Source organism: Somniosus microcephalus, chromosome 4 (assembly GCF_052327205.1).
Source record: "Somniosus microcephalus isolate GS21.2 chromosome 4, FLI_Smic_1.0, whole genome shotgun sequence".
In the NCBI taxonomy this organism is placed as follows: domain Eukaryota; kingdom Metazoa; phylum Chordata; class Chondrichthyes; order Squaliformes; family Somniosidae; genus Somniosus; species Somniosus microcephalus.
The window spans coordinates 184,396,495-184,420,923 of record NC_140990.1 but is presented as its reverse complement, the minus strand read 5'-3'; the positions used below and the strand labels follow the sequence as shown (position 1 = coordinate 184,420,923).

The 24,429-nt window shown below is 48.3% G+C and overlaps 1 protein-coding gene across 6 annotated transcripts in view; it reads left to right on the top strand.

Annotated features, from left to right (window-relative positions):
- ube2f (ubiquitin-conjugating enzyme E2F (putative)) overlaps positions 1 to 24,429 on the top strand; it is a 253,275-nt gene that overhangs the window by 165,015 nt on the left and 63,831 nt on the right. For all 6 annotated transcript variants that reach the window (XM_085985594.1, XM_085985591.1, XM_085985593.1 and 3 more), the window contains one exon: positions 1,225 to 1,292. In XM_085985594.1, the coding sequence (XP_085841720.1) occupies positions 1,225 to 1,292 (68 nt within the window). The remainder of the gene's footprint in view (positions 1 to 1,224; positions 1,293 to 24,429) is intronic.

The following is a 24,429-nucleotide window of genomic DNA, read 5'->3' as shown; positions in this document are numbered from 1 at the left end:
GTTTTTTCCTGCAAAAACTGTATTAGTGGCCTTGGAAATATTATCCCTTGCAAGCCTAATACAACTCTGAGGGAGTAACCCAGGTCAAGGTTAATCCAGCAGATGCAGTTTACTTGGGTTTTCAAAAAGTAATTCGGCAAAATTCCTGACCAGGCAAGTAGGAAAGGTGATGGAACAGATGAAACATTTCTAGTTGGATTGTAAAGCGGTTTTGCCGCCGAAGGCAGAGCCTGGTGATGAAAGCTGAATGCTCTGGCTGGGTTGCACAGGGATCAACAAGTGGATGGGAACCAGGGGAGTCCATGGTGGATCAATCAAACATGGATTCTGGATGAAGTGGGGTGATGGGGGAGGGACAGTCCATGTTAGATACAGTAATGCAGTGGTTATGTTAGTGGACCAGCAACCCTGAGGTTATAAGTTCAAATCTCACCACAAATTGTGAAATTGAGTTCAAAAAATCCAGTAATTAGTGAGCTGTCCCCAGTTAAAATGGCCATGAAAGCTACTGCATTGTTGTAAAAGCCCAACTTTCACTGATGACCTTCAAGGAAAGGAGCCTGCCACCCCTGTCCGGTTTGGCCTACTACATGCGACTCCAGTTCCACATTACCTGGTTGACTCTTAATGCCAATTAGCCCCATATCGGCCTTCTCCCAATCATCAATAAAGCGATGGAAGGAGTCATCAATTATGTCATCAAGCGATGCCCACTCGCCAGTAGCCTGCTACAGACATTCAGTTACTTACACGGGGCTGCAGTGGTTCAAGAAGGCGGCTCATCACCACCTTCTCAGGGCAACTAGGGATGGGCAATAAATGCCAGCCTTGCCAGCGTCATCCACATTCTGAGAACAAATATTAATCATAAAATCTACATGGAATGGGGTTCATGGTGTGGGGTTGCGGCCCAGAGTATATGATAGAATAATCAGACAGGGATTCTAGGTGGAATTGGGTTGGTGGGCTGAATGGCCTTTACTCACCAGATTTTCTTGTTTATTATATATATATGTGTGTGTGTGTGTGTGAGAAATGGTGCAATATAATGAGAGAGAGAGAGAGATATGGTGCGATATATGTGTGCAAGATATGGGGCCTATAAATGGTGTGGCTTATGCGAGAAGTGTGGGTGTATTTGTGACAAATGGTGCGTGTTATCTGTCGGGAATGGTATTTGGAAGAAGTGCTTATATCTGTTGCTCCATCCTGTTCTGTTAACAGATGAAGGGTATTACCAAGGCGGCAAGTTCCAGTTTGAAACGGACGTTCCAGAAGCCTACAATATGGTGGTGAGTAGAGATGTTTTGCTGACTTTTAATCTGCAAATGACCGCAGAGCCTGGAGGGCAAAACAGAAAGAAATGGATCCGGGAAATTCTGTCTGAGTTTACACTGTTTTTCTGTAAATTTTATGCACATCAAGGTGAGGAATCTTTGTGCTGGCGAATGGAACAAATAACCATTTCAGTGCCACAGTGTCAGCATGGAGCACTCCCAGGGCAGGTACAGCATGGGTAAGATACAAAGTAAAGATCCCTCGACACTGTCCCATCAAACACTCCAGGGCAGGTACAGCACAGGTTAGATACAGAGTAAAGCTCCCTCATCCTTTTCAGTAAGGCTGGCTGTCCCTCATCCTTTCCAGCTCCTGTTCCCCTAGTCATTCTCCTTCCTCTCTAGTACTGAAGGCAGTCAGCCACATGAGCCAGCACTCATACTTTCTCGATCTCAATAAATCACTAACAAGCGTATGTCGTTTTTCCCCATGTTCTTTAAATAGAAATATGACACGATGTCCTGAATTGCTGTTCATTAGTACTGCAGAAAACAGGTTATCATTTCTTAAATGTATTACTATCACATTATAGTGGATTCCTTATATGTAAAGTGGATTGTACAGACTCATGTGGGCAGTAAACGTTTGCAGAGGGGTATCATCTGGTTGAAGATCTGATCGCTCGCTCTCTTGCTGCTTCATAGAGTCATAGAGTTATACAGCACAGAAAGAGGCCCTTCGGCCCATCGCGTCCGCGCCGGCCATCAAGCCCTGTCTAATCTAATCCCATTTTCCAGCATTTGGTCCATAGCCTTGTATGCTATGGTATTTCAAGTGCTCATCCAAATGCTTCTTGAATGTTGTGAGGGTTCCTGCCTCTACCACCCTTTCAGGCAGTGAGTTCCAGATTCCAACCACCCTCTGGGTGAAAAAGTTCTTCCTCAAATCCCCTCTAAACCTCCTGCCCCTTACCTTGAATCTATGCCCCCTTGTTATTGACCCCTCTACTAAGGGAAAAAGTTCCTTTCTATCTACCCTATCTATGCCCCTCATAATTTTGTACACCTCAATCAGGTCCCCCCTCAGCCTTCTCTGCTCCAAGGAAAACAACCCCAGCCTGTCCAGTCTTTCTTCATAGCTGAAGCACTCCAGCCCAGGTAACATCCTGGTGAATCTCCTCTGCACCCTCTCCAAAGCAATCACATCCTTCCTATAATGTGGCGACCAGAACTGCACACAGTATTTCAGCTGTGGCCTAACCAGCGTTTTGTACAGCTCCATCATAACCTCCCTGCTCTTATATTCTATGCCTCGGCTAATGAAGGCAAGTATCCCATATGCCTTTTTAACCACCTTATCCACCTGTTCTGCTGCCTTCAGGGATCTATGTACATGCACACCAAGGTCCCTCTGATCCTCTGTCTTTCCTAGGGTCTTACCATTCATTGTGTATTCCCTTGCCTTGTTAGTCCCTCCAAAATGCGTCACCTCACACTTTTCAGGGTTAAATTCCATTTGCCACTGTTCCGCCCATCTGACCAACCCATCTATATCGTCCTGCAGACTGAGGCTACCCTCCTCGCTATTTACCACCCCACCAATTTTCATGTCATCTGCGAACTTACTGATCATACCTTTTACATTCACATCCAAATCATTAATGTAGACCACAAACAGCAAGGAACCCAGCACCGATCCCTGCGGTACCCCACTGGACGCAGGCTTCCAGTCACAAAAACAACCTTCGACCATCACCTTCTGCCACTAAGCCAGTTTTGGATCCAATGTGCCAAGGCACCCTGGATCCCATGGGCTCTTACCTTCTTGACCAGTCTCCTATGCGGGACTTTATCAAAAGCCGTTCTGAAATCCATGTATACCACATCCACTGCACTACCCTCATCCACACACCTAGTCACCCCCTCGAAAAATTCAATCAAATTGGTCAGACATGATCTTCCCTTGACAAAGCCATGCTGACTATCCCTGATTAATCCTTGCCTCTCCAAGTGAAGACTAATTCTGTCCCTCAGAATTTTTTCCAATAATTTCCTTACCACTGATGTTAGGCTCACTGGCCTGTAATTCCCTGGTTTATCCCTACTACCCTTCTTGAATAATGGTACTACATTAGCTGTTCTCCAGCCCTCTGGCACATCCCCTGTGGCCAGAGAGGTTCTGAAAATTTGTGTCAGAGCCCTTGCAATCTCCTCCTTTGCCTCACACAGCAGCCTGGGATACATCTCGTCCGGGCCTGAGGATTTATCCACTTTTAAGCCTGCTAAAACCGCTAGTACCTCCCCCCTCTCGATGCTAATATGTTCAAGTATATCACAGTCCCCCTGCTTGATTTCTATGTCTACATCGTCCTTCTCCATAGTGAACACATGCAAAAAATTCATTTAAAACCCCACCTACATCTTCTGGCTCCACACACACATTGCCACTTTGGTTCCTAATCTTTCCCTAGTTATCCTCTTGCCCTTAATATATACTTATAAAACACCTTAGGATTTTCCTTTATTTTGCTCACCAGTGTTATTTCATGGCCCCTCCTCGCTCTCCTAATTTCTTTTTTTAAGTATCCCCCTGCACTTTTTATACTCCTCTAGGGCTTCTTCTGTCTTTCGTCCTTTGTATCTGCCAAAAGCCCCCCTTTTTTTCCTAATCCATTCTCGTATATCCCATGACATCCAAGGTTCCCTGGGCTTGTTGGTCCCACCCTTGACCTTTACGGGAACACGTTGCCATTGTACTCTCTCAATTTCTTTTCTGAAAGACTCCCATTGCTCTGATGTGGATTTTCCTACAAGTAGCTGATCCTAGTCCACTTTGGCCAGATCCTGCCTTATATTAAAATCGGCCTTCCCCCAATTTAGAACCTTTATTTCCGGTCCATCTCTGTCCTTTTCCATGACTACCTTAAATCTCACCGAATTATGGTCACTGTCACCAAAGTGCTCACCTACTAACACTTCTACCACTTGCCTGGCCACATTCCCTAGAATTAGGTCCAGTACCGCCCCCTCTCTTGTAGGACTTTCTACATGCTGGCTCAAAAAGCTCTCCTGGATGCACTAAGAATTCTGCACCCTCTAAGCCTTTCACACTCTGACTATCCCAGTTAATATTGGGGAAGTTGAAATCCCCCACTATTATTACCCTATTATTTTGCACATTTCTGAGATTTGCCTACATATTTGTTCCTCTATCTCCCCCTGACTGTTTGGGGGCCTATAGTACACTCCCAGCAAAGTGCTTGCCCCCTTTTTGTTTTTAAGTTCTACCCATATGGCCTCATTAGAGGAACCTGTTAATATATCATCCCTCCTTACAGCAGTAATTGACTGAAGATTCTATACCCCGGAATATTGAGCTGCCAGTCTTGCCCCTCCCTCAACCATGTCTCCGTGATAGCAACAATATCATACTCCCATGTATTCATCAACACCTTCAGTTCATCCACCTTATTCGCAAGACTCCTTGCATTAAAATAAATGCCATCCAGCCTTGCCCTACTCCCTTGTGCCGTTACATATTTGCTCTGCCTTCCAAGCTGACTTGTTTTTTCCTCTATTTGGCTGCACATCACCCCCTATTATAGCTCCACTCTGTATCCCATCCCCCTGTCAAGTTAGTTTAAACCCCCCCCCCCCCCCCCCCCCCCCAACAGTGCTAGCAAACCGCCCCGCAAGGATATTTGTCCCGTTCTGGTTCAGGTGCAACCCGTCCGACTTGTACAAGTCCCACCTTCCCCAGAAGCAGACCCAGTGATCCAGGAAACTAAAGCCCTCCCTCCTGCACCAACTCTTTAGCCACGCATTCATCTGCTCTATCCTCCTATTCCTATACTCACTAGCACGTGGCACCGGGAGTAATCCAGAGATTATAACCTTTGAGGTCCTGCTCTTTAATCTGCTACCTAGCTCCCTAAATTCTTGCTGCAGGACCTCATCCCTCTTCCTACCCATGTCATTGGTCCCAATGTGAACCACGACCTCTGACTGTTCACCCTCCCCCTTCAGAATGTCCTGCAGCTGTTCAGTGACATAAGAACATAAGAAATAGGAGCAGGAGTAGGCCAATCGGCCCCTCGAGCCTGCTCCGCCATTCAATAAGATCATGGCTGATCTGATCCTAACCGCCAATCTACTATCACAGAACCATCTCCTGAATCTAACAGAATTAGACACACGAAATAGAAGCAGGATCAGGCTACATGGCCCCTGGGCCCGCTCCGCTACCCACAGGGCCATGTCCGATCCGAACCTAGACTCATGTCCAAATTCCTGCCCGCTCCCCATAACCCTTAATTCCCTTTACTTCTAGGAAACTGTCTATTTCTGTTTTAAATTTATGTAATGATGTAGCTTCTACAGCTTTTTGGGGCAGCATATTCCATGGACCTACCACCCTCTGAGTGAAGTAGTTCCTCCTCATCTCAGTTTTGAAAGAGCAGCCCCTTATTCTAAGACTATGCTCCCTAGTTCTAGTTTCACCCATCATCGGGAACATCCTCCCCGCATCCGCCCGATCCAACCCCTTCACAATCTTATATGTTTCAATAAGATCGCCTCTCATTCTCCTGAACTCCAATGAGTAGAGTCCCAATCTACTCAACCTCTCCTCATATGTCCATCCCCTCATCCCCGGGATTAACCGAGTGAACCTTCTTTGTACTGACTCGAGAGCAAGTATGTCTTTTCTTAAGTATGGACACCAAAACTGTATGCAGTATTCCAGGTGCGGTCTCACCAATACCTTGTACAACTGAAGCAATACCTCCCTATTTTTATATTCTATCCCCCTAGCAATGAAAGCCAACATTCCATTGGCCGCCTTAATCACTTGCTGCACCTGCATACTAACCTTTTGAGTTTCGTGCACCAGGACCCCCAGATCCCTTTGTACTTCAGTACTTTCCAGTTTCTTGCCATTAAGATAATAACTTGCTCTACGATTTTTCCTGCCAAAGTGCATAACCTCACACTTTCCAGTATTGTATTCCATATCTGCCAAATCTCTGCCCACTTACTTAGCCTGTCTATGTCCCCTTGCAGGTTTTTTATGTCCTCCTCACTCACTACTTTCCCTCCCATCTTCGTATCATCTGCAAACTTTGATATGTTACACTCGGTCCCCTCCTCCAAATCGTTAATATAGATTGTAAAGAGTTGGGGACCCAGCACTGACCCCTGCGGAACACCACTAGTTACTGATTGCCAGTCTGAGAATGAACCATTTATCCCAACTCTCTGCCTTCTGTTAGATAGCCAATCCTCTATCCATGCCAGAATATTACCCCCAATCCCGTGATTTTTTATCTTAAGCAATAATCTTTTGTGTGGCACCTTGTCAAATGCCTTTTGGAAGTCTAAATACACTACGTCCACTGGTTCCCCTTTATCCACCCTCTATGTTACTTCCTCAAAGAACTCCAGCAAATTTGTCAAACATGACTTCCCCTTCATAAAACCATGCTGACTTTGTCCTATTAAATTATGATTATCCAAATGTCCTGTTACTGTCTCCTTAATAATGGACTCCAAAATTTTACCTACCACAGATGTTAGGCTAACCGGTCTATAGTTTCCAGCCTTCTGTCTACTGCCCTTTTTAAATAAGGGTGTTACATTAGCAGTTTTCCAGTCTGCCGGGACCTTTGCTGAGTCCAAGGAGTTTTGGAAAATTATTACCAATGCATCCACAATCCCTACCGCCACTTCCCTCAAGACCCTAGGATGTAAGCCATCAGGTCCAGGTGATTTATCCACCTTGAGTCCCATTATTTTACCGAGTACCACTTCCTTAGTGATTTTGATCGTGTTTAGCTCCTCCCCCCCCATAGCCCCCTGTTTGTCCAGTGTTGAGATATTCTTAGTGTCCTCTACTGTAAAGACTGATACAAAATATTCATTCAGTGTTTTTGCCATCTCCATATTTCCCACCATTAATTTCCCGGTCCCATCCTCTAAGGGACCAACATTTACTTTAGCCACCCTTTTTCTTTTTATATAACTATAAAAACTCTTACTATCTGTTTTCATATTTTTTGCTCATTTACTTTCATAATCTATCTTCCCTTTTTTAATCAATCTTTTTGTTATTTTTTTGCTGTCTTTTAAAGTTTTCCCAATCCTCTATCTTCCCACTAGATTTGGCTACCTTATATGCCCTTGTTTTTAGTCGAATACTATCCTTAATTTCTTTATTTAGCCACGGATGGCTGTCTTTTCTTTTACACCCTTTTCTTCTCAGTGGAATATATATTTTTTGGAAGTTGTAAAATAACTCCTTAAATGTACACAACTGATCATGTATCGTCTTACCCTTTAATCTATTTTCCCAATTCACTCTACTCAATTCCGCTCTCATACCTTCATAGTCTCCTTTATTCAAGCTTAGCACGCTTGTTTGAGATCCAACCTTCTCACCCTCTAATTGAATATGGAATTCAACCATGTTATGGTCACTCATTCCAAGGGGATCCTTTACTAGGACATTTTTAATTAATCCTGTCTCGTTACACAGGACCAGATCTAAGGTTGCTTGCCCCCTGGTCGGTTCAGTTACATACTGCTCAAGAAACCCATCCCTAATACACTCAATGAACTCCTCCTCAAGGCAGCCCTGCCCAATTTGATTTGTCCAATTAATATGATAGTTAAAATCCCCCATAATTATAGATGTTCCCTTATTACAAGCCTCAACTATTTCCTGATTGATACTCCGTCCAACATAGTTGCAACTGTTCGGAGGCCTATAGACTATGCCCACTAGTGTTTTTTTCCCCTTATTATTCCTTACCTCCACCCAAACTGTTTCATTATCCTGATCTTTTGACCCAATATCATTTCTCTGTATTACAGTGATTCCTTCCTTTATTAACATAGCCACCCCACCTCCCCTTCCTTCCTGCCTGTCCTTCCTGATCGTTAAATAACCTGGTATGTTTAATTCCCAGGCATTGTCACCCTGCAGCCATGTTTCTGTACCCATATGTAGTTATTTATGCCATTAACTCGTCTATTTTGTTACGAATGCTACGTGCATTCAGATAGAGAACTTTCAAATATGTTTTGTGACACTTAGTTCCTGCTTTTGCCCTTTTTATTACTTTACCTTTTACTCCATACTTTCTGCCCCTTCCTGACACGCTCTGGTTTTTAATTTCCCCACTGCTACCTAAGTCTATGACCTTCTCTCTTGTCATTTTTATTATTTGCTCTCTAGGAACCTCCCCCCCACTAGTTAGTTTAAAGCCCTCTCTACAGCCCTAGTTATATGATCCGCCAGGACTCTAGTCCCAGCACTGGCCAAGTGAAGCCCGTCCCAATGGAACAGCTCCCTCCTGCCCCAGTACTGGTGCCAGTGTCCCAGGAAGCAAAACCCATTTCTCCCACACCAGTCTTTGAGCCACGCATTTAACTCTCTAATTTTATTTGTCCTAGCCAAATTCGCTCATGGCTCAGATAATAATCCAGAGATTATTACCCTTGAGGTTCTGTTTTTTAATTTGACCCCTAGCTGCTCATACTCCTTTAACAGAACCGGCTTCCTAGTCCTATCTACGTCGTTTGTACCAACATGGACCACGACAACTGGATCCACCCCCTCCCACTGCAAGTTTCTTTTCAGCCCAGAGGAGATGTCCTTAACCCTGGCACCGGGTAGGCAACACAGCCTTCGGGACTCTCGCTCTCGGCTGCAGAGAACTCTATCTATCCCCTACCACTACAACATTTCTATTTACTCCCCCCTCTTGAATGGCCCCCCGTTCCACGGTGCTGTGGCCAGGTTGCTCATCCTCCCTGCAGTCCCTGCTCCTGTCCCCACAGGGAGTAAGAACCTCGAACCTGTTGGTCAAGGGCTGCGGCTCCTCCAGCTCTACCTCCTGGATCCCCGTACCTGCCTCACTCGTAGTCACGCCGTCCTGTCCCTGACCATGGGCTACATCTGAATTAATTAACTTCATAGGTGTGACCACCTCCTGATACACAGAGTCCAGGTACTTCTCCCCCTCCCTGATGTGTCGCAGTGCCTGAAGCTCAGACTCCAGCTCATCAACACGGAGCTGGAGTTCCTGTAGCAGCAGACACTTGTCACAGACGTAATCACCGTGAGCCTCAATGGGGTTCACCGGCTCCCACATCTCGCAACAGTAACACATCACCTGCTCCATTCTATGTAATTAATTGACCCTGGCACCAGCAAGGCAACAAACCATCCTGGAGTCACGTCTACGGCCACAGAAACGCCTATCTGTTCCCCTTACGATAGAATCCCCTACCACTATTGCTCTCCCACTCTTCTTCCTTCCTTCCTGAGCAGCAGAAGCACCCCCAGTGCCAGGAAGTTGGCTGCTGCTGCCTTCCCCTGGTAACTCATCCCCCTCAACAGTATCCAAATCGGTATACCTGTTTGAGAGGGGGATGGCCACAGGGTTCCCCTGCACTACCTGCTTCTACTGCTCCGCCTGATGGTCACCCATTTCCCTTCTGCCTGTGCAGCCCTTACCTGCGGTGTGACCAACTCACTAAACGTGTTATCCACGACCCTCTCAGCATCGCGAATGCTCCAAAACTCATCCACCCGCAGCTCCAGCGCCTCAATGCGGTCTGCTAGAAGCTGCAGCTGGATACATTTCCGGCACGCATGGTCGTCAGGGACACCGGCAGTGTCCCTGAATTCCCACATAGCGCAGGTGGAGCATAACACGGGGCTGGGCTGTCCTGACATGACTTACCCTTTAACTAATTTAAATTAATTCAATACCACCAATTAAAGATATACTCTAGGGCGCTTGTATGGCAGAAGTCCCTGCTACACCAGAGACCCTAGAAAATATAAACCGCAGAATTGAAGTTACCTTACAGCTAAATGATATATTTAAGGGCCCTGGTTTATAAATAGCCCCCGCTACACCACAGAGACTTTATTAGAAACTATAAACCACAGAGTTAAGGTTTAAAAAGAGAGAAATACTCACCAACCAATCACTTACCTGCTTCCTGGTGACATCACACTTTGATTACTTTTTACCTCTCTCCCCCGCTGCTGAATTGGTATGCCTCGTTCGCTGCCGTCGGTTTTAACTGCCGCCGCGCTCCTTGCTGCTCTCACCCAGGTCCAGCCGCTGTGGTCTGGCCTCGTTCGCTGCCGTCGGTTTTAACTGCCGCCGCGCTCCTTGCTGCTCTCACCCAGGTCCAGCCGCTGTGGTCGGGCCTCGTTCGCTGCCACCGGTTTTAACTGCCGCCGGGCTCCTTGCTGCTCTCACCCAGGTCCAGCCGCTGTGGTCGGGCCTCGTTCGCTGCCACCGGTTTTAACTGCCGCCGGGCTCCTTGCTGCTCTCACCCAGGTCCAGCTGCTGTCGTCGGGCCTCGTTCGCTGCCACCAGTTTAACTGCCGCCGTGCTCCTTGCTGCTCTCAGCCAGGTCCAGCCGCTGTGGTCTGGCCTCGTTCGCTGCCACCGGCTTTAACTGCCGCCGCACTCCTTGCTGCTCTCACCCAGGTCCAGCCGCTGTGGTCGGGCCTCGTTCGCTGCTGCCGGTTTTAACTGCCGCCACGCTCCTTGCTGCTCTCACCCAGGTCCAGCCACTGTGGTCGGGCCTCGTTCGCTGCCGCCGGTTTTAACTGCCGCCGCGCTCCTTGCTGCTCTCACCCAGGTTCAGCCGCCGTGGTCGGGCCTCGTTTGCTGCCGCCGGTTTTAACTGCCGCCGTGCTCCTTGCTGCTCTCACCCAGGTCCAGCCGCTGTGACTGTGTTAGAATAAAAAGTACCATAAAGTTCACTCGTTGTGGTGATTTATGGAAATGAGACCCTGGATAAATCTGTTAGCGCAAACCAGTTAATTAGTTCTACGCTGCCACCAGGTCACTGGGTGAGACTGATCCCCACACCCCTCAGATCATTCTATACTGCCCCCAGGTCACTGGGTGAGACTGATCCCCGCACCCCTCGGGGTCATTCTATACTGCCCCCAGGCCACTAGGAGCGACTGATCCCCGCACCCCTGGGGACCATTCTATACTGCCCCCCGGTCACTGGGAGAGACTGATCCCCACACCCTTCAGATCAATCTATACTGCCCCCAGGTCACTGGGAGAGACTGATCCCCGCACCCCTCGGGGTCATTCTATACTGCCCCCAGGTCACTAGGAGCGACTGATCCCCACACCCCTGGGGGTCATTCTATGCTGCCCCCAGGTCACTGGGTGAGACTGATCCCCACACCCCTGGGGGTCATTCTATACTGCCCCCAGGTCACTGGGTGAGACTGATCCCCGCACCCCTCGGGGTCATTCTATACTGCCCCCAGGCCACTAGGAGCGACTGATCCCCGCACCCCTGGGGACCATTCTATACTGCCCCCCGGTCACTGGGAGAGACTGATCCCCACACCCTTCAGATCAATCTATACTGCCCCCAGGTCACTGGGAGAGACTGATCCCCGCACCCCTCGGGGTCATTCTATACTGCCCCCAGGTCACTAGGAGCGACTGATCCCCACACCCCTGGGGGTCATTCTATGCTGCCCCCAGGTCACTGGGTGAGACTGATCCCCACACCCCTGGGGGTCATTCTATACTGCCCCCAGGTCACTGGGTGAGACTGATCCCCACACCCCTCAGGGTCATTCTATACTGCAGTACAAGATGCAGTACAATATGGCTATTGTGCTGGCAGCTCCCTAGGGAGCTCCTTTGCCATCCTTGACCATTCATTGCCATCCTTTGCTCTCTTTCCCCCCAGTTTCCCCTCTCCTGCTGTTTAAGCTCCCCTGGCTCTAATAGTGGGTGCATTTTTATCCCTAACTGCAAGTTCAAGCTCCAAGGTTAAAGTTACCTGAGCCCACTGCCCATCCCCCGACCATGCCTGTTCTTTGTTCTCAGTGAGCACTGGCTCTTCACTTAAACTTAACTCCCATATTCCCAGACCTCTCTGGCGTCAAGACTACGCTTCTCCACTAGACTAGTGATCTAGTGACTAGTGGATTGCGAGTGGAGCTCAGGACCAGGGATCGCAAGAATATCAATGCTAATTTGATCCTGTGAGAGACAACATCATTCATGTCCGAGGCCGGGACCTAGGAACGAGGACGAGGACGAGCCCAGCAGCGAGGTCAAGGCCCAGGAGTGGCGCAGCGTGGACCAGCAGCAGGGTCGGGGCCCAGGGAAGGTGCGGCATGGGCCAACAGCGAGGTCGGGAGGACCACAATGCATCCTACGAAACCCAAGCAGAGAGGACCTGCGGGAAGGAGGGTGGAGGACAGTAGTAGTGTGTGTGTGCTAGGCCGTTGTAGCAGAGCCTGGTCTCCAATCGTCTTGGATCCCCTTGCCATTGGACCAAGACCTTGCTCTGTCAAGTCCGTGTGGTAGCTGGTGTGCAACGGCCACCCCACGTTAAAAGAATTCACGCAGAGGCACCTTCCACCCTTTAAAATGAAGTTCAGGACCCTCATGGACAACCCCAACAGTTGGACAGACCGGAACGCCATACTGCTATCGTTGCCCGGGAGCTCAGACGCTTCGACATTGACATTGCCGCCCTAAGTGGGACCCGGCGGGCAGGAGAAGGCCAGCTCAAGGAGCAAGGCGGTGGCTACACCTTCTTCTGGAAAGGCAAACCTGAAGCAGAACGCCGCTTCCATGGGGTAGGCTTCGCCATAAAAAATGAACTGGTTGGGCATTTCAGAGACTCCCCTAGCGGTATAAACGAGCGCCTCATGACTCTTCGACTCACCCTAGCCCGGAACCAGTGCGCTACGGTCATCAGTGCGTATGCCCCAACACTGGAAGCCACAGACGAGACCAAAGAGGAATTCTACTCCAGCCTCGAACAATCCCTGTCCCGAGTCCCAACGGGCGACAAGATGATCCTCCTTGGCGACTTTAAGGCCAGAGTTGGAAAGGACACAGACCTCTGGGGAGGTGTGATTGGCAGAGAGGGGGTAGGGAAAGCTAACTCCAACGGTACCCTCCTCCTGTCGAAATGCTTAGAACCTGGCCTCATCATAACCAACACCTTGTTCCGTCAGAGAGACAAGTACAAGGCTTCATGGCCGCACCCTTGTTCCAAGCACTGGCATCTGCTGGACTACGTCATCGTCCGAGCGAGGGACTGCAAGGACGTCCGCATCACCTGCATCATGACACGAGCTGATGACTGCTGGACAGACCACCGCCTAATCCGCTCTGTCATCTCCATCAATGTAGCCCCAAAACAGTGGCGGCAACAGAAACCATGCCGCAGGAAAATTAACGCTGGAGCACTCAAAGACCCCACTAAGAAAGCCCTATTCAGCCTGCGCCTCACAAACAACCTGACGACTCCCAGTGATGCAGAGACACAGACTGCCCACAGCATCTGGTCTGCACTCGAAGCCTCCATAATCAACACCTGTGAAGAGACGCTCGGTCACTCGACCAGGAAACACCAAGACTGGTTCGACGAGAATGACCAGGATATCCAGGAGCTAATAAGCCGCAAGCGTCAAGGCGTTCCTGATCTGGAAACAACAATAGAACTCGAGAGCAAGAAAGCAGCTCTACAGAAGCCTGAAGGCTGAGGTCCAACAAAAAACTCGTGACCTAAAGAACAGATGGTGGGTAGAGAAAGCGCAGGAGATCCAGCAGCTAGCCGACAACCACGACGTGCGTGGATTCTTTAGCGCAGTCAAGACCATCTACGGCCCAAGCACCCAAGGCCCTTCCCCACTGCGGGCCAAGAACAGAGAGGTACCCATCAAGGACAGAGAGGCAGTCAGTGCCCGCTGGAAGGAGCACATCGAAGATCTCCTTCACCACGACTCTGTCTTCGACACGAGTGTCCTCAACTCCATCCCACAGCATGCTACCCGCCACCATCTCAGCACAACCCCAGCCCGGCATGAGGTTGAAAAGGCCATCCGACAACTGAAGAATAACAAGGCCTCGGGAGCAGATGGAATCCCCGCCGAGGCATTAAAGCATAGCGGAGAAGCACTACTGGCGCCCCGATTATCAAGATCCACGACAAGGCCTTGGACAACGTGGACCACTTTCCATACCTCAGGAGCCTACTGTCAACAAGGGCAGACGTCGACGACGAAGTCCAATACCGCATTCAGTGTGCCAGTGCAGCCTTCGGTCGCCTGAGGAAGAGTGTTTGAAGACCAGGACCTCAAACCCGGCACTAAGCTCATGGTCTACAGAGCAGCAGTGATACCCGCCCTGCTGTATGCCTCAGAGACATAGACCATGTACAGCAGGCACCTCGAAGCACTGGAGAGGTACCACCAACGCTGCCTCCGCAAGATCCTGCAAATCCATTGGCAGGATAGGTGCACCAACGTCAGTGTTCTTGCTCAGGCCAACATCCCCAGCATCAAAGCTTTGACCACGCTCGATTAGCTCCGATGGACGGGTCACATTGTCCACATGCCCGATAAGAGACTCCCAAAACAAGCGCTCTACTCGGAGCTCCAGCACGGCAAGAGAGCCCCAGGCAGGCAGAGGAAACGCTTCAAGGACACCCTCAAAGCCTCCTTGAAAAAGTGCAACATCCCCACCGACACCTGGGAATCCCTGGCCCAAGACCGCACAAAGTGGAGGAGAAGCATCCGGGAAGGCGCCGAACACCTCGTGTCTCTTTGCCGGGAGCAAGCGGAAGCCAAGCGCAAGGAGCGCACGTCAACCCAAGCACCGTCTGCCCCACCTGTGACGGAGACTGTAGGTCCCGCATTGGACTAATCAGTCACCTGAGAACTCATTTTTAATGTGGAAGCAAGCCATCCTCGGTTCCGAGGGACTGCATTAGAAGGAAGAAGAAGAAGGGAGAGACTGATCCCGCACCCCTCAGGGTCATTCTATACTGCCCCCAGGTCACTGGGTGAGACTGATCCCCACACCCCTGGGGGTCATTCTATACTGCCACCAGGTCACTGGGAGAGACTGATCCCCACACCCCTCAGGGTCATTCTATACTGCCCTCAGGTCACTGGGAGAGACTGATCCCCACACCCCTGGGGGTCATTCTATACTGCCCCCAGGTCACTGGGTGAGACTGATCCCCACACCCCTGGGGGTCATTCTATACTGCCCCCAGGTCACTGGGAGAGACTGATCCCCACACCCCTCAGATCATTCTATACTGCCCCCAGGTCACTGGGAGAGACTGATCCCCACACCCCTCAGATCATTCTATACTGCCCTCAGGTCACTGGGAGAGACTGATCCCCACACCCCTCAGGGTCATTCTATACTGCCCCCAGGTCACTGGGAGAGACTGATCCCCACACCCCTGGGGGTCATTCTATACTGCCCCCAGGTCACTGGGAGAGACTGATCCCCACACCCCTGGGGGTCATTCTATACTGCCCCCAGGTCACTGGGAGAGACTGATCCCCACACCCCTCAGATCATTCTATACTGCCCCCAGGTCACTGGGAGAGACTGATCCCCACACCCCTCAGGGTCATTCTATACTGCCCCCAGGTCACTGGGAGAGACTGATACCCGCACCCCTCAGGGTCATTCTATACTGCCCCCAGGTCACTGGGAGAGACTGATCCCCACACCCCTCAGATCATTCTATACTGCCCCCAGGTCACTGGGAGAGACTGATCCCCACACCCCTGGGGGTCATTCTATACTGCCCCCAGGTCACTGGGAGAGACTGATCCCCACACCCCTCAGGGTCATTCTATACGGCCCCCAGGTCACTGGGAGAGACTGATCCCCACACCTCTGGGGATCATTCTATACTGCCCCCAGGTCACTGGGAGAGACTGATCCCCGCACCCCTGGGGGTCATTCTATACGGCCCCCAGGTCACTGGGAGAGACTGATCCCCGCACCCCTGGGGGTCATTCTATACGGCCCCCAGGTCACTGGGTGAGACTGATCCCCACACCTCTGGGGATCATTCTATACTGCCCCCAGGTCACTGGGAGAGACTGATCCCCACACCCCTGGGGCTCATTCTATACTGCCCCCAGGTCACTGGGAGAGACTGATCCCCACACCCCTGGGGGTCTTTCTATACTGCCCCCAGGTCACTGGGTGAGACTGATCCCCGCACCCCTGGGGGTCTTTCTATACTGCCCCCAGGTCACTGGGTGAGACTGATCCCCCACACCCCTGGGGCTCATTCTATACTGCCCCCAGGTCACTGGGTGAGACTGATCCCCACACCCCTGGGGGTCATTCTATACTGCCCCCAGGTCACTGGGTGAGACTGATCCCCCACACCCCTGGGGGTCATTCTATACTGCCACCAGGTCACTGGGAGAGACTGATCCCCACACCCCTGGGGGTCTTTCTATACGGCCCCCAGGTCACTGGGAGAGACTGATCCCCACACCCCTGGGGATCATTCTATACTGCCCCCAGGTCACTGGGAGAGACTGATCCCCACACCCCTGGGGGTCATTCTATACTGCCCCCAGGTCACTGGGTGAGACTGATCCCCCACACCCCTGGGGGTCATTCTATACTGCCACCAGGTCACTGGGAGAGACTGATCCCCACACCCCTGGGGGTCATTGTACACTGTTACCAGGTCAGAGAGACTGAAGAGAATGGTTAACATTTTGGTGCGTACCCGCCATCAGACTGAAAAGAGTATGGTTAGAAAAATGGAGCAGGGGCAAGGGCTAGGTGGAAAAGTAAGCTGTGAGGAGGACGCAAAGAGGCTGCAAAGGGATATAGACAGGTTAAATGATTGGGCAAAAAGGTGGCAGATGGTGTATAATGTGAAATTGTCCACTTTAGTACGAAAAATGGAGAAGCAGAATATTTTTTTAAAAGGTGAGACACTAGTAAATGTTGGTATTCTTGCTGCAGTTATATAGGGCTTTGGTGCGACCACACCTGAAGTACTGTGTACAGTTTTGCTCTCCTTACCTAAGGAAGGATATACTTGTCTTGGAGACGGTTCAATGAAGGTTCAATAGATTGATTCCTGGGATGAGAGGACTGTTCTATGAGGAGAGATTGAATAGAATGGGCCTATATTCTCTGGAGTTTAGAAGAATGAGAGGTGATCTTTTTGAAATGTATAAAATTCTGAGAGGGCTTGACAGGGTAGATGCTGAGAGGCTGTTTCCCTTGGCTGGAGAGTCTATAACTAGAGGTCATAGTTTCAGGGTAAGGGGTTGGCCATTTAGGACCGCGATGTGGAGGGTTGTGAATCTTTGGAATTTTCTTACCTCAGAGGGCTGTGGATGCTCAAGTCGATGAGTATATTCAAGACAGAGATCGATAGATTTTTGGGCACTAAGGGAATCAGAGATACGGGGATTAGGCGTAAAGGTGGCGCTGATGTAGGAGTTCAGCTATGATCTTATTGAATGGCAGAGCAGGCTTGAGGGGCCATATGGCCTACTCCTGCTCCTATTTCTTATGTTCTTGGGGAAGAGAACTATATGTTCTAGGGTAAGAGAACTAAAGCAATACTCCAATTACAGAACGGTCGTCGTCGTCTTCTTAGGCAGTCCCTCGAAACCGAGGATGACTTGCTTCCACACTAAAAATTAGTTCTGAGGTGACTGATGAGTCCAATACGGAACCTACAGTCTCTGTCACAGGTGGGGCAGACGGTGGTTGAAGGTGTGGGTGGGGTACTTGGGTTGACGTGCACTCCTTCAGCTGTTTGCGCTTGGCTTCCGCTTGCTCCCGGCGAAGAGACTGGCGGTGTTCGGCGCCTTCCCGGATGCTTCTCCTCCACTTTGTGCGGTCTTGGGCCAGAGATTCCCAGGTGTCGGTGGGGATGTTGCACTTTTTCAAGGAGGCTTTGAGGGTGTCCTTGAAGCATTTCCTTTGCCCACCTGAGGTTCTCTTGCCGTGTCGGAGCTCCGAGTAGAGCGCTTGTTTTGGGAGTCTCTTATCGGGCATGCGGACGATATGGCCCATCCATTGGAGCTGATCAAGCGTGGTCAAAGCTTCGATGCTGGGGATGTTGGCCTGAGCGAGAACACTGACGTTGGTGCGCCTATCCTGCCAATGGATTTGCAGGATCTTGCGGAGGCAGCGTTGGTGGTACCTCTCTAGTGCTTTGAGGTGCCTGCTGTACATGGTCCATGTCTCTGAAGCATACAGGAGGGCGGGTATCACTACTGCTCTGTAGACCATGAACTTGGTGCTGGGTTTGAGGTACTGGTCTTCAAACACTCTCTTCTTCAGGTGACCGAAGGCTGCACTGGCACACTGAAGGCGGTGTTGGACTTCATCATCGACGTCTGCCCTTGTTGACAGTAGGCTCCCAAGGTATGGAATGTGGTCCACGTTGTCCAAGGCCTCGTCATGGATTTTGATAATCGGGGAGCAGTACTGCGTGGCGGGGGCAGGTTGGTAGAGGACCTTTGTCTTACGGATCTTTAGTGTAAGGCCCATGTTCTCGTACGCTTTGGTGAAGATCGAGAGCTGGAGTGACAGTTTGAAGGTCGAGAGCTGGAGAGACAGTTTGAAGGTCGAGAGCTGGAGAGACAGTTTGAAGGTCGAGAGCTGGAGAGACAGTTTGAAGGTCGAGAGCTGGAGAGACAGTTTGAAGGTCGAGAGCTGGAGAGACAGTTTGAAGGTCGAGAGCTGGAGAGACAGTTTGAAGGTCGAGAGCTGGAGAGACAGTTTGAAGGTCGAGAGCTGGAGAGACAGTTTGAAGGTCGAGAGCTGGAGAGACAGTTTGAAGGTCGAGAGCTGGAGAGACAGTTTGAAGGTCGAGAGCTGGAGAGACAGTTTGAAGGTCGAGAGCTGGAGAGACAGTTTGAAGGTCGAGAGCTGGAGAGACAGTTTGAAGGTCGAGAGCTGGAGAGACAGTTTGAAGGTCGAGAGCTGGAGAGACAGTTTGAAGGTCGAGAGCTGGAGAGACAGTTTGAAGGTCGAGAGCTGGAGAGACAGTTTGAAGGTCGAGAGCTGGAGAGACAGTTTGAAGGTCGAGAGCTGGAGAGACAGTTTGAAGGATGAGAGCTGGAGCGGAACCCAGTTACCAGGACGCCAAGTTGGACAGCCAGGGGTAATGTGCAGGCCAGGTGTGTGGAAGAAACCAAGGGAAAACTGAGAGGAAACATCGAGAGAGAGACAGAGAGAGAGGGGAAACATCGAGAGAGACCAAGATGGAAACATCGAGAAAGACTGAGGGGGCACTTTATTTATTTAATTTTATTAATTTATTAATTAATTAATTAAATTTATTTAATTATAAGTTGTGAGTTCCTCACGATGCTCTCCCAGTGCGGCCACCCTGTAACCAGAAATTATTCTAGAAGCCTGGGTAGAAATATCAATGTAATTACTGTAGAAATGACTTTTTTTACATTATTGCTTGTTCATTTTATGTGCTGTCTTTTTATGTCTTTTATTTATTTTATGTCTGCTTTATTTATATTGAAAGTATGTATGCGTGTATATGTCGGTATGTGTTTTTTTGTGATGGCGCCGATGAAGATGGCTGCCGTCCTTGCGAGCTCCGTGCGTACCAGGCAGCTAAGTGTTCTTGCTGCTTGGTGCTCTCGGCTCGTCAAGGAAAAAGCATTTCACTGACTAGATTACACTTCTTGTATTTAGTTATGTGACCAATAAAATTGAAATTGAGATGTTGACGATGGTTTGGAGTTCGGCCTCAGTGTGTGCGTAGATGCAAGCGTCGTCTGCATACTGTAATTCGGTGACAGAGGATGGGACGACCTTGGATCTGGACTGGAGGCGACGGAGGTTGAACAGTTTCCCATTTGTTCTGTAGATTTGCTCCACTCCAGCGGGGAGCTTACTGAAGGTGAGATGGAGCATTGCAGCCAGGAAGATTGAGAAGAGCATTGGTGCAATGACACAGCCTTGCTTGACCCCGGTCCGTACGTGAATTGGGTCTGTGGTGGATCTGTTGGTCAGGATCAGGCTCGAGGGGCCATATGGCATACTTCTGCTCCTATTTCTTATGTTCTAGGGGAAGAGAACTAAATCAATACTCCAATTACAGAAAGGTGTGGGTTAAATGACCTGCAAACTGCTTAGTAGACAAGCTTTAGGTGGTGTGAACGATCAGCAGTGAGAGAATGCAGAGATAAATAAGGACAAAAGAAGGTGCAAATAGTTGGGGCTTGAATAAGGACGGGTGAGGTCGACACAACTGAAAGTGTGAGAAAATGAGGAACAAAAGCTGTAAATGTAGTAGATGAGAAATTAAAAAGAAAATGTAAATGAAATGTGGGATACCCCAGTTACAAGAAGCATTTTATGTTTATTCCCTTTTTCTAGTGTTAAATTTGGCTCTCTTTTACTCATTTAACCACATGCCCTGTGGGCTCTCCTTTGTTAGAAAGGGACCAAGGCTGACTGTAAACATGACCATGCTGACTGCCCCGAGTGCTGTAGGTAACGGTGTTTGCCCATGTTTTGATTTCCAGCTTTTGTTGCTTTTCTCTTTTATCCTGACTGAAGATGGTAGGGTTTCTGCTTAAGAAGGGGCAGTTACATGACTTAATTTGAAGATTGAAGCTGAAGTGAGGAATAAGAACATAAAAATTAGATAAAGGAGCCTCTGGGACAAAGTGATCATAATATGATGGAATTTTATATTGAGTTTGAGTGTGATTTAGTAAAGTCAGAAACTAGGGTCTTAAATCTGAACAAAGCAAACTACGTAGGTATGAGGGGCGAGTTGGCTAAGATAGATTGGAAAACTAGATTAAAAGATATGACGCTAGATAAGCAATGGTAAACATTTAAAGAAATAATTCATAATTTGCAACAAATATACATTCCTTTAAGGAATAAAAACCTCACAGGAAAAATGGTCCAACTGTGGTTAACAAGAGAAGTTAAAGATAATATTAGATTAAAGGAAGATACTTATGTTGTCAAAATGAGAAGTAAACCTTAGAATTAGGAGGATTTTTGAATTCGGCAAAGGATGACCAAGATATTGATAGAGAGAAAATAGAACATGAGAATAAACTAGCAAGAGCCTTAAAAACAGATTGTAAAAGCTTCTATAGGTATGTAAAAAGGAAGAGATTAGCAAAAGTAAACGTGGGTCTCTTACAAGCAGAGACAGGAGAAATTATAATGGGGAATAAGAAAATGGCAGGGACATTAAATCAATACTTTGCATCTTTCTTGACAAAAAGAATTTGGGGAAATAATGGGGAACCAAGGGTCTAGTGCGAATGAGGAACTTAAAGAAATTGGTATCAGTAAAGAAATAGTACTGTAGAAATTAATGGGACTAAAAGCCGACAACTCCCCTTGACCTGATGGCCTGCATCCTAGGGTTTTAAAAGAGTTGGCTACAGAGATAGTGGATGCATTGGTTTTGATCTTCCAGAATTCCCTAGATTCTGGAACGGTCCCCGCAGATTGGAAGGTAGTCCCGCTATTCAAGAGAGGGAGAGAGAAAACAGGAGACTATAGACCAGTTACCTGACCTCAGTAGTAGGGAAAATGCTAAAATCAATTATTGGGGATGTGGTAACAGGGCACTTAGAAAATCAGAATATGATTGGACAGAGTCAACACGGATTTATGAAGGGTAAATCGTGTTTTGACAAATCTGTTATTTGAGGTTGTAACTAGCAGGATAAATAAGGGGGAACCAGGGGATGTAGTGTATTTGGATTTTCAATAAGTATTCGATAAGGTGCAACACGAGGTTAATACACAAAATTAGGGCTCATGGGATTGGGGGTAATATATTAGCATTGATTGAAGTTTGGTTAACGGACTGAAAACAGAGAGTAGGAATAAACAGGTTGGCAAGCTGTAACTAGTGGGGTACAGCAAAGATCAGTGCTTGTGCCTCAGCTATTTACAATCTATATCAATAAGTTAGATGAGGGGACTGAGTGTAATGTATCCAAGTTTGCTGACGGTACAAAGAAGGTGAAATGTAAGTTGTGAGGAGGACACAGAGGCTGCAAAGGGATACAGACAGGTTAAGTGAGTGGGCAAGAACATGGTAGATAGAATATAATGTGGAGAAATATGAAGTTATCCACTTCGGTAGAAAAAATAGAAAAACAGAATATTTTTTAAATGGTGAGAGATTGGGAAATGTTGGTATTCAGAGGGACCTGGGTGTCCTTGTACATGAATCACAGAAAGTTAATATATAGGTACAGCAAGCAATTAGAAAAGCAAATGGTATGTTAGCCTTTATTACAAAAGGATTGGAGAATAAATATAGAAACATAGAAGATAGGAGCAGGAGTAAGCCATTCGGCCCCTCGAGCCTGCTGCGCCATTCAATGCGATCATGGCTGATCATCAAAATTCAGTTCCCGGTCCCTGCTTTCTCCCCATACCCCTTGATATTAGCCTTAAGAAATATATCCAACTCCTTCTTGAATATATTTAATGAATTGGCCTCTACTGCCTTCTGTGGTAGAGAATTCCACAGGTTCACCACTCTCTGGGTGAAGAAATTCCTCCTCATCTCTGTCCTAAATGGCTTACCGCTTATCCTTAGATTGTGACCCCTGGTTCTGGACTCCCCGACCATCGGGAACATCCTTCCAGCATCTAGTCTGTCTAGTCCTGTTAGAATTTTGTAAGTTTCGATGAGATCCCCTCTCATTCTTCTAAACTCTAGCGAGTACAAGCCCAATCGACTCAATCTCTCCTCATACGTCATTCCTGCCATCCCAGGTATCAGCCTGGTGAATCTTCGCTGCACTCCTTCCATGGCAAGAACATCCTTCCTCAGATAAGGCGACCAAAACTGCACACAATACTCCAGATGTGGTCTCACCAAGGCCCTGTACAACTGCAGCAAGACATCCTTGTTCCTGTACTCAAACCCCCTCGCTACGAAGGCCAACATACCATTTGCCTTGCTTACTTTCAGCGACTGGTGCACAAGGACGCCCAGGTCTCGTTGCACTTCCCCTTTTCTCAATCTATTGCCATTCAAATAATAATCTGCCTTCCTGTTTTTGACACCAAAGTGGATAACCTCGCATTTATCCACATTATACTGCATCTGCCATGCTTCTGCCCAATCACCCAACTTGTCCAAGTCATACTGGAGTTTCTCGGTATCCTCCTCACAGCACACACGCCCACCCAGCTTTGTGTCATCTGCAAACTTGGAGATATTACATCTAGTTCCCTCATCCAGATCATTAATATATATTGTGAATAGCTGGGGTCCAAGGACCGATCTCTGCGGTACCCCACTAGTCACTGCCTGCCACTCGGAAAAAGAGCCGTTTATTCCAACTCTTTGCTTTCTGTCTGCCAACCAGTTCTCTATCCAAGTCAATACCTTGCCCCCAATCCCATGTGCCTTAATTTTACACGCTAATCTCTTATGCGGGACCTTGTCGAAAGCCTTTTGAAAATCCAAATATACCACATCCACTGGTTCTCCCTTATCTATTTTACCAGTTACATCCTCAAAAAATTCCAGTAGATTCGCCAAGCACGATTTACCTTTTGTAAATCCATGTTGACTTTGTCCGATCCGGTCACTTTTTTCCAAGTGCTCTGCTATTACATCCTTTATAATGGACTCTAGCATTTTCCCCACTACCGATGTCAGGCTTACTGGTCTGTAATTCCCCGTTTTAGTTTTAGAGTAAAGACGTCTTATTTCAATTATATAGGGCCTTGGTGGGACGACACCTAGAGTACTGTGTACAGCTTTGGTCTCCTTACTTAAGGAAGGATATATATTTGCCTTAGAGGGAGTGCAACAAAGGTTCACTAGACTGATTCCTGGGATGGGGAGATTGTCCTGTGAGGAGAGATTGAGTAGACGAGGCCTATATTCCCTAGAGTTTAGAAGAATCAGAGGTGATCTTATTGAAACGTGAGAATCTGCCATTGTCGCATCCGCAGGTTTTTGCCCTCCAGATGGGAGAAGTTCTGATGGATAGTTTTGCAATTGGATATTAGTCTTGTTGAAAACTGATGTAATCAGCTGTCATCTGCAGTTATCGCGTTCTCCAGTAACTCGTGTTCCCTGCCACTGGCTGCTCTCGGCCACTGGCTACTCTCTGCTAAATGGTAAGGATGAGAGTTAGCAAAATGAAAAGTATAAAAACATTCCCACATTCAGCAAAATATTACCTGAATCATTGGGTTTTATTGGCCTTGAATAAAACTGTTCTAAATAAGCTGCTTAGTTTGAAAACTTCTATCACAAAATACAGCTTACAGTCCCATGTGAGACTATATAAAAT